The 12,495-nt window shown below is 35.6% G+C and overlaps 1 protein-coding gene across 1 annotated transcript in view; it reads right to left on the minus strand.

Annotated features, from left to right (window-relative positions):
- AOPEP (aminopeptidase O (putative)) overlaps positions 1-12,495 on the minus strand; it is a 175,058-nt gene that overhangs the window by 104,574 nt on the left and 57,989 nt on the right. Inside the window, exons 7-9 of the mRNA XM_059492960.1 lie at positions 10,100-10,202; positions 9,885-9,992; positions 3,837-3,880 (exon numbers count right to left, since the gene is read on the minus strand). Of these exons, the coding sequence (XP_059348943.1) occupies positions 3,837-3,880; positions 9,885-9,992; positions 10,100-10,202 (255 nt within the window). The remainder of the gene's footprint in view (positions 1-3,836; positions 3,881-9,884; positions 9,993-10,099; positions 10,203-12,495) is intronic.

Below are 12,495 nucleotides of genomic sequence, written 5' to 3' on the forward strand. Positions count from 1 at the left end.
CAGTTAAGCATCTGTAAGGACTTAAATCTGGTGTTTGTGTGAATTCCTGAATGGCCTTCTGGATAAGGTATTGGACAGTGGGATCTGCGTGGAGTTGACTAGCACTAACTCTTACAAGACCAAGTTTCTTCAATTGCTTTGTACAAGAGCTCCTTACTGTAAAATGAGAACATGGTTACATCCATTATCTCATCCCTTGCCTTTTTGTTTAGATGATAAGCCAAATCAGCCCAGGAATGATCTCCTAACATCACACACACAGTTCAGATTCAACATTTTAAAAGAAACTCTGTAAAATACTAACATTAATGATAATTTGAAAATTGACATTATAAAAGATGGCTATACATGAAGTTTTCACTGCAGAAGTCTCTAAGGTACTCTACAAATTTTAACATAAACCCACTTAATGCCTAAATCAAGGAGAAAAAACATCAAACTGTGCAACTTCTTTTTTAGGTAAAGGAAGATATAAAAGTCTACCATATCCAACTGAAAATAGGCAAACAAGTACATTTGCTTCATCATACATTTATACATGTCAGTAATTTTCAAAGTGAGAAATTCCAGCTAAATATGGAGGCATTATTAGAGCAAATTCAAACACAGTAGTTAGGGATTCTGTCAACTAGACATACCTTCCTACAAATAACTTTTATTTGGATTTTATCCAGCATATATATTTTGGCTTATTAAAGAAGGAAAAAAAAATAAAAAAAGAGGAATCAAAACCACTGGGAATAATTTTTCACAATTATTTTCTTCAGTAGTTAGGTGCCTACGAGCCATTTGTCTCAGTCAAAATCACCACATTCACAACAACGTACATGTGAATCAAAGAAAGCAAATGTGAAATAAAGAGATAAAACTATATAGCTGAGTAATTTGAAATTGCAGCACTATTTTAGTACTTAATTGACTATTTGTGAAGACATCCAAGCAATGTGGTTAGGAAACCTGGGTTATTAACAGTGGAAATAGCAGAGCAATAACACAAGCCTTCCTTTGTCTATCATGTGTTATTAAAACCACAGCTTATTAGTAGATTTGCTTGCTTTATTGAATGAAATGAAATAAAAAATACCAGCAGAAAACCCCTATGACCAGAACCCATCTGCTTAAAAATATTTTGCAATCATAAAGTAGCTGCATAAGCAGCAACTCTGATTTATCTAAGACTGGTGAAACCCTCAGTTACAAGGGTAAACACTGATTCTTTGCACAGCTCACATGTTGGGCAGATGTGGAAGGGATCAACTTGCAGCAAAGACTGTGGGTGCAAGCCTTAGGGAGAATAGAGCCACTAGAGTTTTATCAAATCTAGTGCATTCTGATATACAGACACATAAGGGAGTTTCTTGGTGTTTCATTTGTTTGTTTCAATGTAGTGGTTTCAAATTATATGAGTACATAAAATGCCTTGGTGACATAAAATAAAAAGTAAATAACACTTCTTGGTAGGAAGGACTGTAGATTTTCCACAGAAAGGCAGGGATAATGTGAGACTCTAGCTGGTGGATGCAGTATTTTAAAAGGTTTTGTAAATAGCCTTTAGAGAAAGATAATGATCAATATTTGTTTGTTGTTCTTTCCATTAGTCCTTCACTAAGATAAATAATGAGTCCTAAAGGCAAGTGAAGAAGTTATAAAGGACCAGAAGGTACTGCTCGGCTTTATCTGACGTCAGTATTCAGCTGCAGTCCAGAAACAGAAGAACCCTGCCTCACAGTATGGATTCCTGCAGCTAACATGCCATTATAATTGAGTCAGAGCAGGAAGTGAAGTAGCCCTATAAAGTAGGCATAGAACTCTCCTCCTCCAAGTACAGAAGGCAGGAAAAATCAATAAAAAGTCACATCTGGATCCTGGAGCTACTCATCACTGTGAATGTAGTAAAAAAAAATCTCCTTTGAATAAAAACTAAAGGAATTAAGTACTTGGAGGTGAGAATCTTTTAGATCGAGTGTCTGTATCCAATAGTAGAAAGCTAAAGTTACACTACTACAGTGTAATAACTACAGAAAATTTCCACACCGTTTCATGATCGTTTTCTGCCAGTGTTCATCCTGTTCTCATTACAAAAGTCTCCCATAAGCCAAGTTCTACATAGAACTGTTGCCACAGCTGAGGGCTAGATTTGGTTTCTTTACCTACTGCAAACGTCTCTTTACTTCTGTTTTGTTTTATGATTGAGACTAGCCTCCATCACAAATTACAGTGTATTAGAGTGCAAATATTTCTCAAGTTTGAAGTATGTAGTTTAAACAGTTTAAATTTTACTTTAAAATTTAAAACTAAAATTTACTTTTTACTTTTAAAAAGTAAATTCAGTTGTATGCACAAGCCTGAGAGGTTTTATGTGCTACACAGTATTTTTGCTGTAATATTGAAATGCACTTCATTCCTACATCAAACTTGATGCAAAAAACCAGTCATCAGCAGATGGTCCCTAAAAATACTTTATTTTTATCTTTCCTCCCTTTTTTTTTACCTCAGGTGAGTATTTCTGTACTAGCTACAGAATGTATTCAAGAATGAAAAAAAAAATCCTCCCAGCAGATAAGAAATAAAAGCCTTCTGTATATCAAGATTCTTTGCATTGCTGCTGATATCTGTCAAGTAATTTTGACAATAAATAGTTCAGATATGCTATATATATGACTGTAAAATGAATTACCATATATTTGAAATTTCTTTCGTACATTCTGGAATGTGATACATCACAAATGGAGCCACAGTTCTTTTCCATTAGTCTCATTAAAAGTTTGAGTACGGTTTTTAGGCAGAAAAATGGATGCTTATGCAACAACATTTTTTACTGGGTTTAGAGTTCAGTGAAACACAAGTGAAAAATAAAAGGAAGGAAAACAGAAGTTTTTTTAAAATGCCAATGTATAATCATACCATCTATAAAAATCATTTTCACATTTATTCCATATAATATACCTCATTATATTTGGGCTAGAAACTATATTGAATCATACAGAGAGAGTATTATCTACTAAATCACTGGAGAATCTAAAAGCACCCAAACTAAACCTGAGATGCCACAAAACATATTTTCTCAATGGTAACTAGCTTCTCTGTTCCTCAACCATCAGGAAGAGAAGTATTTCACTAAAAAACTCAATACATTTGACCTCTGTGAATATAATCTTTTTTTCACTCCAAAGCACTCACACAGAGTTATGAACACTTTTCCAATCCTGGCCTTCAACACTGTATTTTTCAAGTGAATATTTTTAAAAACTGTAACATGTAAAAGTCCTCTACAAAAGACTCTCTATTTGTAGCACAGTCTAGAATAGCACAGAACAACCCAAAATATAAGCCTCAAAGTGCTGCTAACTACTATCATCTTCAATCAGTCACAGTCACACATAGGACTATTTTGAAGGACATGTCAGGCAATTAACGCTCAATTTACATTCACATTTTCCATCTTTCCTCATGCAGCACAATCTATGACTGAGAGGAGATGGTACCAGACTAGGTGAAAAAATCCATCTTCTCTGATATCCCAGACTCTCAGCAAAGTTCTGGCATCCTTGCTCTAGGGCACCACGTGCCAAAAGCAGCTGGCAGGAGAATCACAGGTTAGTTTGAGCAGCCAGCTATGCCTGGCACTTCAGATTGCATAGTGAACACACGACATCACCTCTGACATGATATGCAAGACTGGGGAGAGCATGGTATAGGATAACCACAACAAGTCCCATAATTTTTTGTGTATATATGTAATAGGAATCTTCAGGCTAGCACTATTTCTGGCTAGCACATATTAAAATCTTATTTCTACATATTTCTTTGGCTTTTCTAGCCCAGGTCTTACTTACTGTTTTTGTTTAGGAATGTCTTCCAACAGCATGCTAAGAAAATCCTAAAAATGAACAGAGGAGCCCAGTTAGTATGTTTATGAAGCCATAACCCTGTGTCTTCACTGCTAGTGAGAGATTTAAGACCACAGATAACAGAATGATAAGAAAAAGTTTATATATCCACTATGGTGATATAATGACAACATAATTCATATTGTTATTTATGTAATATATATTATATTGTCAGTTTTCCAACCCTCTCAAGCAAGGTGTCAACACTGAAAGAAAATGGGCTTGAAAAGCCTGCTGACTATTTTAACACAATTCTATGTTCCTACTTTTTAACACACATACAAACTATATTTAAAACTGTTAAAGGCTGCAGATTTACATACAAAACTTAAGAAACACCAAATTTAAGTGTGTTTACACTCTTTTCACTGTGCTTATGTTATCACGTTGTCTTCAATTACATAACTACAAAAAGCTTTTTCTTCCTTAGTGCACATGCCTGATTAGACATCTACTCCTCATTCCATGACAAAATTTGCAATATTGCTGACAACCACATTAACTAAGGAGTAAATTCTTCAAATAAAAGATAGCAAGAGTTTCTTTCATGGTTTTACAAAGACAATGCAATGCCAATGGAAGAACAGTACTATCATCCTCACTTATGCCAGTATGATAAGCTCTCTTAAGAAGTTACACCTGACATCATAAAAGGTTCTCTGGCACCCTATGTATCTACATAACTTGATTTTAATGACAATCACTTTGACAGAATGCTCTCCTTTGAACAATCACATAATAATAGGATTTATTAATAGGAATTATTAATTTATGTGCTGTTTCATAAAACCAATGCATCTGCTTTATTAATACTAATCTTTGTGGAGACAAGTTTCATAGGCTAATAATGTTCCTCACTTCGGTATACAAGTACAGACTGACTGTACTGTACAACAACTGCAAATTGTTGCTCTCTAAGGTCTTGAAGAATGTTTCCTAAAAGGCAGAAATCTTTTCTTTATGGACCATGCCATAACAGTCAACAAGCGATACTGTTTCTCTGTCTGAGTATGGCATTGTTAGGGAAACAAAGACTGCAAATTGAAACTACCGGTAACACAGTTAAGCCTTCCTTCTTTAGATTATAAATGAGACTCAGGCTGCATTGCAGTGACTGCAAAACTGGCTTATAACAAAAAGTAAACTACATAGTGCTGGGCTCAGTGCTGCTGTGGCCACAATGCCATCATTAACTGTGACAGTGTATGGCAGACATGATGCTGATGCTGTGTGAAATCCTTTTATTTCATACAACTACTTGTAGTTTGCTGTATGTAAACCATACATTATTCTGTATATAAACTGAGAAATACTGTCTCCTTCCACTTGTGGAAGTTTTGCTGGAGACACAAAGTAAGCTTACATGTAAATAAAGGATATGGTATAAGAAAGATCATAGTTAGAGCTATTTCAAAAGTGTGTGAATAGTAAAACTGAAGTGATTATCCTTCACACTACTTGCACTGTGTATACATTAATGCAGCTAGATTCCCTGGTTACATTCCATCAACTTTTCATCATCAATCACATAGGAGATAGTTTTTAATCTGTATACTATACTATGAAATTAAGCATCTCCTTTGTTTTCCAAACATCAAGAAAAAGGCATTGGCATTCTACAGGCCTTATTAAAATTAGGATTAATCAATCATATCTTATTTTAACTGTTCAAATTTCAACGCTCCAAAATGGAGTAGGATAGCAAATTACCACTTACCTCATATTAGCATGGGTTTTAACATTTGCCTATTATCAAGTCTGCATGATGCATCTCATTATAGGTCTGACTTTTCAGCTGTTTATAATTTTGTCATTTTAACCATCTGGAGTGAGTTTTACTCTCAGGCTACTTTTTCTTCCTCCACAGATGAAATGGTTCAGAAGTGTCCAGGAGAAAAGTCAGAGGCTAATGTGGGGGTTTTTAAGATTTGATGCCACTTCTTTAAGATGCTTTAGTTATTTTACATTTTGAAGGAAACACTTGTGGATGACTACGGTAATCATAAATAAATTTTGGATCAGACTATAAAGCAAATCATAGTTTGGAGTTTTTTTCTTTTTGTTGCAAGTAATTCAGCGAAGGTATAAAGAATATAGGAGTTATAAACTACATGCTACCACTGTGCTGCAGTGTTAACAAACTGATTAAATAATATCACTTTCTTATATATTCCTGTTCTTACCTGGCTAGAGACCCTGAGACTAGAAAACAATTTTTCTCTATATAAAGAAACTGTTATTCTGCAGTTTGTGGAATTCTATTGACATTTGGCCAAGCTGAAAAAAACATTTAAAAAATTAATTCAACACATTTACTAAGGATCTGCTAGCCCCTCAGTTTAACTCTGGGCTTCTTCTGGGCAGATCAGATCTGGGTACAGACAAGAATTTGACATCAAGGAGAAATTTTCTTTGCTCTGTTAATGGATGAACTGTGTCTGAGTTAAAAGAAAGAAGAGCCAGGACCCAAAAACTGAAAAGTAGGTTGAAAGAAGTAACTGGAAATGAAGACTAGTTAAAGCATTGACTAGATATATGTGGTGTTTCATACCAAAAGATGTTTTATTACTACTCCAACTTTTGTCTTGAGCAATGGCCAGCAAGTTTCTACCCTTGAACTGGTTTGGAGCATCAGGCAAGTACCTCTCCCTGATTACACATATTGATATCAAAAAAAGAACACTCAATATTAAAAGACAATTATGTCTTCATATTAAAACCTCAAATCCAAACATTTCAAGTACTCTACAACCAACAGATACTTTTGTTCAAATTCTCTGACTGGAATATAATGGGGTGAATAAAAACAGTGGAGATGTCATGACTGAAAGTGATAGTCCAAATGGACATTCACTTGGCAACAAAAAAGCTTTGACTACATGTACATCCTTGAAGGAATAGTTCCTTGAAGGAATTATCCACTCAAACTATTCCTAAAAAAATATGCCATTTGCAAATTACATAACTAAGTGGCAAATTTTAATTTGTCCCTTCTGGGTGGGAAAAATAAACAGTGAGATTTAGATTTCCTTCTAGATTCCTGTTTATTTGGAATTCCTTCCCTAGACATTCTTCTGGCATTTGCTGACAATCCCATACTGCACCTCCAAAGAGACAACTTCCTGTCTAGAGCAAGCAAGACTCCCCCCACTATGTGTTTTATTATCAGGCCACAATCATCAGCCAGACAGCTTAACAGTGTAAGCCTCAGGTAATGCAACCTCTGTCTAGGTTTAGTCAAAAGTCAGTTTATTGCCCATTATAACAGACAGAACCACACGAAAATCAAACTCCACAAACAATTTAGTTTCCAAGGTGTTTTTATTTCAAGATGAAATCGAACAACAGCTTTAACTTTGTTAGGCGTACCAGCAACTTGCACTTCTTTCTTTCTATTTATAGTCAAAACACTCCAGTCATTATTTTAAAAGTTTACTCAAAGCAATTAGTAAGTGAATTCTGTCATAAAAATAAAAATGGAATATTTTTTTAATCCTTCTCAAAGATTCCAGATTTGCATTACTCATCTGTTGCTAACTCAACTAAAATAAAGCTACTATTAAAAATCTACTAAGCATGCAAGCAAAATGAAGGAAAAAGGCAAACTGATTAATTTTCAACATCTGAAGTAATTTCCTTGCACCTGCAGCTCCCATCTGGGAAAATTACTACAAACACCGTTTAAAACAAGACTAGTATTCATAAACGTGGGCAATTTTTCACTGTTTTACTTTCCCTCATTCCCAGAATTCCTAAACCTGGGTACTTTTACAGTTATTCTGGACAAGGTGAAAGTATAGCACTATAATATTTAAACTTGCCATCTGCACCTCTATTTATTTTTAATGTTTTATTCATTTAATCACTGACAGCATGTTTGTTCAAGAAAGATCTTGAATAAGAAACTTTGTACTAACTTGACTTCATTGCTTCTGCATTTACAACTCCTCCTGTGATTCCTTATCTACCTACACCAGACCCCAACAAAAACCACAATGGTAAACATTTCTTACAAGGACAGAAAATGCATTTTAATTGGATTTAGGCCTATCACATTTGCATTTTTCAGTGACCAAAAACCAGTATTACATTAAGGTGCTTTTCCCAATAATTTCACTAGGAGATAGATTTAGGCTGATAGACAAGGTAAAAGCACAAAAGCGAATAGAAGTTCTAATGTACCACACTATTTCTCCACCATATTGTATTTCTAAATGAAGAAAAGTACCCTTCTTTTTCTTTACATATTAAGCACATAGTTATGGACATATTGCAAGTATCCAAATAAAAAAGTAGCTGAAGAAGGAAAAGTTTAACTTTTGCTCCAATAATTCAGTAACAAAACACAGAGCAGTTTTTTTATCCAATAGCCAAAGTGGATGTTTCTGGGTGTAGTGTTTAATCTTAGGAGACCAGAGTAGGTAAGCTACGAATTGACACTTCATAGCTAGACAAAGGGAAAAGTCTCTAGTGTATGTGGTAGCTAGCTACCACAGTCTGCTGAACTTTGCAGCATTCAGTCTACTGACATAATTCACCCCACACCAACCAGGAGCAACAAGCTAACACTTTCTCACCAAAATCTGAGCACCTTTCTTACCACCAGCTTAAAACACTGGGCTTCTTCTTGTTGTTAGCAGTCTTATGACTTCTGTAATTTTCAAAATTCTTCCAGCTGTGTAATAGTGAGGGATAATTTTTATGATTTTGGACACCCTAATATAGACAAGGCTTATATAGTCATTGGCATTTTCCACACTATGCCAAATTTAGTTGCTTACAGTCTCAATAACATGGCACAGGAAACAGCTGCAGCAGTGTTAACTCCCTTAAAACCCCAAACATTCCTCCACAGGGCAGAAATGCTGAGTTAAGAGCTACTGCTCCTAAGTTCTGGGTGACTTCACATACAAAAGAAATCACAAGTCCATAAGCTATTTGTAAAATACCTGGGCATACATCTCACTGCATAAGAGTAAGATTCAAAACAGAATGCATGCAAGCAAAAAACACTGTGGCTGGAAGAAACAGCAAGTGTTAGACTTCAGTTACACAAAATCAGAGGCCCTTACTCAATGTTTCAAGGAAACATTTATCACTGTCCTGAATATCCTCAAAAATTTCAAGCATAAGACCTTTCAACCTTCAGCAAAGAAGCTGGTTTCAGAAAATCTCTCATAGCCCTTCTCTCTTCTCTTCCCTTGCCTCTCACTGCAATCACACTGCTCTTCCAGCAATGCTAAATATTTGTTGTGTTGTGGGTTTTCTTCCAGGCATGTTTTTTACCACAATGAGTTCAGTGACCTGCTTCACAGACACCCCCATGAATGGTTGTTTTCACAGCATTAATGAAGCTGCACTGCTGTTTGTGTAAGCTGGATTCATCATTAGTGACAGGATTCCTAGAACTTTGGGCTCAGAGAGCTACGTAATTTTCTATATCAAAACAAATCTAGAGCCAGTAGTTACATGACTTTTACAGAAAGATCTAGCAGGTCTACTTATAACCCTACTTGGCTTTGTCCTTATAAGAAATATAGTGAAATTAGAAGCATTGAATGAAACAGCATGCACAGAGAAAGAAAATAAATTAAATAAATATATTCAGAAGTATAATTTCTTCTCTTTCAGAAACAGAGAGGAATCAGGGAAAAGACTTGACTGAGCACAACCAAAAACCACAAGCTAAAAGATCACAGGCAGTAATTCCAGTATGGTAAATGATCTTTTCTTTGAGAACATCAGTACCTATTAACATTAGCCTTTTGAAATATAATGTTAAAAAAATAACCCTCTTTGTTTATATTATTGGATACTAGCAGGGTGTGATTCAAGTGTCACTGGTAAAAAACGTTCTGCCTTCTACCAGGTGGGAATTTTACCTATATTGCCAATTACAATTGCCTCTCCCCTTACATCAGAACCAGATTTAGGCAGCCAATCCAAATATTTGGGTTGTTTGTTTTTCCAAAAGGTGAGGAAGAAGCACAATACCTGAGAAAGGACAAGCTGCCCATGGAACTTAATGACAAATTTCCGTAAAGATGCAAGGTATGAGACCTCTCCTATTTTCCTTGCCAGAGATCGTAAAAGAAAATAACCCTGCAAAAAATTAAGGCAGAAGCTATGAATTTTCTGATATCTAGAACACTGAAGTCTTTATTATATTCATAAAGCAATCTCAGTAAAAATCAGCTGACAAAACTCACCTTCAAATAGTGAACCTGCATGAAGATTTTTTCTGCTTTAAGACCATATTTGACAACAGAGGCTCCAGACTCACTCACTTCTCCTGTGGTCTCCTTTTTGGGCCTAAAATGGAAACATACTAATTAAGTTTGGATAAGTAAGTAAAGAAATAAGTCATACATTACAGGTTCTGATAGTTGAAAGCATTGTGTGGCATAGTAACTTTAAACACCTGTGACTGGTTTAGTCTTTTTCTTCACCATAAGTATATAAATTAACTTAGACAGTCTAACAAGTCAATTTTCTTCTAAATAAAATTCATCAGTAGGTTGGTGTAGTCTTTTTACAGCCAGCATCACACCAGGTTGCATGTCATTTTCCAGTGCAGACACCTTATGAACCAAGAGAAAAGAAATAAACAAAACCAACATTTTAAGGAAAGGGGAAGTGCAGGGGAAGACAGTGAAGTCACTACATTCAACTAGAGTTTTCTCTTTTTTTTTATCTGAACTTTGGCATAACAGCTTACATGACTATCCTTGCAAGAATAACCTCTTTCATTTGCATGCAATAGACTGCTGCAGAAAGTGTTCTGATTTTCATTTTTCCATTTGGGTTGGAAGAAATGTAGTTCAAATATTAAAAGAGGAAGTATTTTGCACACAGGTTTGAGGTTTCCAGACAACAATGTCTGGAAAAAAAATACTACTTACTGCCTGATTTAAAATGCAATACAGTATCTGGTATGCCACAAATCTACAACAGTGTGGAGGACTTTTAGGCTCTAAAGAGCACAGACTGAAACTAAAGAGAAACTGTACAAGCATTTTTCTTCATTTGTAAGAAGTGCCTTCACAGGCATAGTACTGAAGAACATCTAGATGTTTTTCTTCCATTCAGAAAACATCCCAACTAACAGTAGTCTGAGAACAGTTGCCTGTCTTGGGAGCCTAATGCTGTGACTAAAACAACCTCTCCAATTCTAAATGTAGATTTTGAATGGCCAGTCTTCAAAACCAAATGTCTTTCCTTTCATTTCTGCAGAATAGGGGAAATATGGGCCACAGCAAGGCAAGATCCTTCCAACCACACCACTCATGCAGGATGATTTCAAGAACTTCGTGATCAAATTTTTTTCCATATCTGTGTCTCATTTGAGGGAGGGGTTCTTCCTTTTTTATATCTGTGTCAGAGTTTCTTATTAAAGTTTTGTCCAGAGTACTAAATCAGGGTATTTTTTTTAGACATTATTGTGACAGACATTATTTCATGCCTGTGCACATGAAATCCACTATACACAAAATTTTCATAAAATGTAACTGTTTGAAATAAAAGTGAGAAAAAAACAGATTGAATTTTACATTGTGTTTCTGACACAGTCCTCTTCCATGTTATCATTCATAAATATCTTTCCAGTAAGATCTTCCCTCAACATTGAAAGAACAGTGCCAATAATTGTTTTCTTATTCTATGGCAACTCCAGTTCTTTTAGGCTGTGTAAATGCTGCAGACCCACTGTAGGAAAGCAAAATCCAGCTATTTCTCTTCTGGATCAGTCTCCTGGAAAGAAGACCTGCTGACATTCCATACATGACTTTTCATCATTCTCTGCATACATAAAACACAAAAACTGCTTCATTTCTCTTAAGAAATAGCCCTGCCTATTGACTTTGAAAAATGGGGTTTGAGCACAGGCTACAGAATCCACACTAAATTGAAATCTTTCTCATAATCACAATTATTCTAAATTAGGCAACCATACTTCCTTCCTCCCCTGACTTTGTGCCTGTGTAAATCCTAGGACTGACCAGAAAGAAGTATTGCATCTGGATGATGATAGTGAAGAATTCCATACAGAAAACATATACACATTCCTCTGCAAAGGCTGTATATATATTCTAGAAAATGTCTGTAAAGGAATGTAACTATTTAGAATGTAACCCTGTTCTCTGCTATCAGGACTTCAGAACCATATTTTAAAGCAACGCTTATTGTATTTACCAGACATTGAAAGTACAAAGATTGAAAATGTGTTACACTGACCTACAAAAGCTGCATCTAACCTGGAAGCTAAAGTCTACCATAATGCTAAAGGCAAGCTGTCTCAAAATATTCAAGATGCTATCTGGCACATTTTAGATACTGGAAAATTTCTGAAGGAGGTAGAAGATGCTGCTCTGTTTGGTGGGAAGATGAGTACATTGCCCTAGTAAAAGTAAAATGCACTGGGATGTCCTTGGTAATTAAATGCTCTGATGTGCCAGGTGGTCATGAAAACTTACACAGAGACTGTGAAAGATCATCGGAAACCACATTTCCTATCAGATAGAATAAAACTCTTCAAACACCTACAGAGCAGTCAGAGGTATTGCTTCAGGACAGAATGGACCTGACACAAGTGGAGAGAAGTCAGAGA

Source organism: Ammospiza nelsoni, chromosome Z (assembly GCF_027579445.1).
Source record: "Ammospiza nelsoni isolate bAmmNel1 chromosome Z, bAmmNel1.pri, whole genome shotgun sequence".
Taxonomy (NCBI): domain Eukaryota; kingdom Metazoa; phylum Chordata; class Aves; order Passeriformes; family Passerellidae; genus Ammospiza; species Ammospiza nelsoni.